This window comes from Sinocyclocheilus rhinocerous, unplaced genomic scaffold (assembly GCF_001515625.1).
Source record: "Sinocyclocheilus rhinocerous isolate Xijiao unplaced genomic scaffold, SAMN03320098_v1.1 scaffold1198, whole genome shotgun sequence".
In the NCBI taxonomy this organism is placed as follows: domain Eukaryota; kingdom Metazoa; phylum Chordata; class Actinopteri; order Cypriniformes; family Cyprinidae; genus Sinocyclocheilus; species Sinocyclocheilus rhinocerous.
In genome coordinates this window covers 489,103-489,816 of record NW_015649585.1, presented here as the reverse complement: position 1 = coordinate 489,816, position 714 = coordinate 489,103, and the positions used below count along the sequence as shown (strand labels likewise).

The 714-nt window shown below is 37.5% G+C and overlaps 1 protein-coding gene across 1 annotated transcript in view; it reads right to left on the bottom strand.

The window, feature by feature from the left end:
• Positions 1 to 284: 284 nt before the first annotated feature.
• The window catches only part of prkg1l (protein kinase cGMP-dependent 1, like), a 28,340-nt gene continuing 27,910 nt past the window's right edge, over positions 285 to 714 (bottom strand). Inside the window, exons 19-20 of the mRNA XM_016515695.1 lie at positions 553 to 619; positions 285 to 424 (exon numbers count right to left, since the gene is read on the bottom strand). Coding sequence (XP_016371181.1) covers positions 326 to 424; positions 553 to 619 — 166 coding nt within the window. The 3' untranslated portion in view covers positions 285 to 325. The remainder of the gene's footprint in view (positions 425 to 552; positions 620 to 714) is intronic.

Below are 714 nucleotides of genomic sequence, written 5' to 3'. Positions count from 1 at the left end.
GTTTTCTTCTCAGAAATGAGAGTTTATATCATGCAATTCTGAAAAAAGAAAGAAGTTCATGCTATTTGTATTTTTATTCTGTGACAGAAATAAGCTTCCATTAAAAAAGAAATCCAATAGGAATGATGTACATTTACATTTCATGCATTTCGACACATTTGAAGTGCAATGTAATTCTAGTCCTGAAGCTGTGCACCGTCGCCATTGGATCTCAACTCAGAAAAAAAAAATAATAAAAATAATCAACTGCAAATTCAATGCAAAATAAACACCAGAGTCCATTATTTTTTCCCAGTTTACATGGTCAATATCACCATTGTACAAATCAAAAGTCTACATCCCAGCCAGAATCATCCAGTGGTGCTGCTTCAGTGTGGGTTTCTGGCAGGAGTGCTGATCCTCCATGATCAGAGACACAGGGAACCTGTAGAAAGGCTACATTTATTTGAACTGGACAGATGCATCGTTGGAAAGGTGTGTTTGTTATATAAGTATATAATATAAGCTGAATAGAGTGTTCTAAACTCTACAGTGTTCTGTTATGCTGCTCACGTTTGTTATTACTGGTGGAGTCAATGTGCCCTTCAGAAGTCCTTCCCAGTCGAAGCCTTCAAACCACCTGAGAAACACAACACAAGTTAATCAGTCTAGAAAATAAGCCAGCACTTAAAAACAGAGCCGCATCCTCTCCTCTCCTTTGCTCTTTTCTTTTCC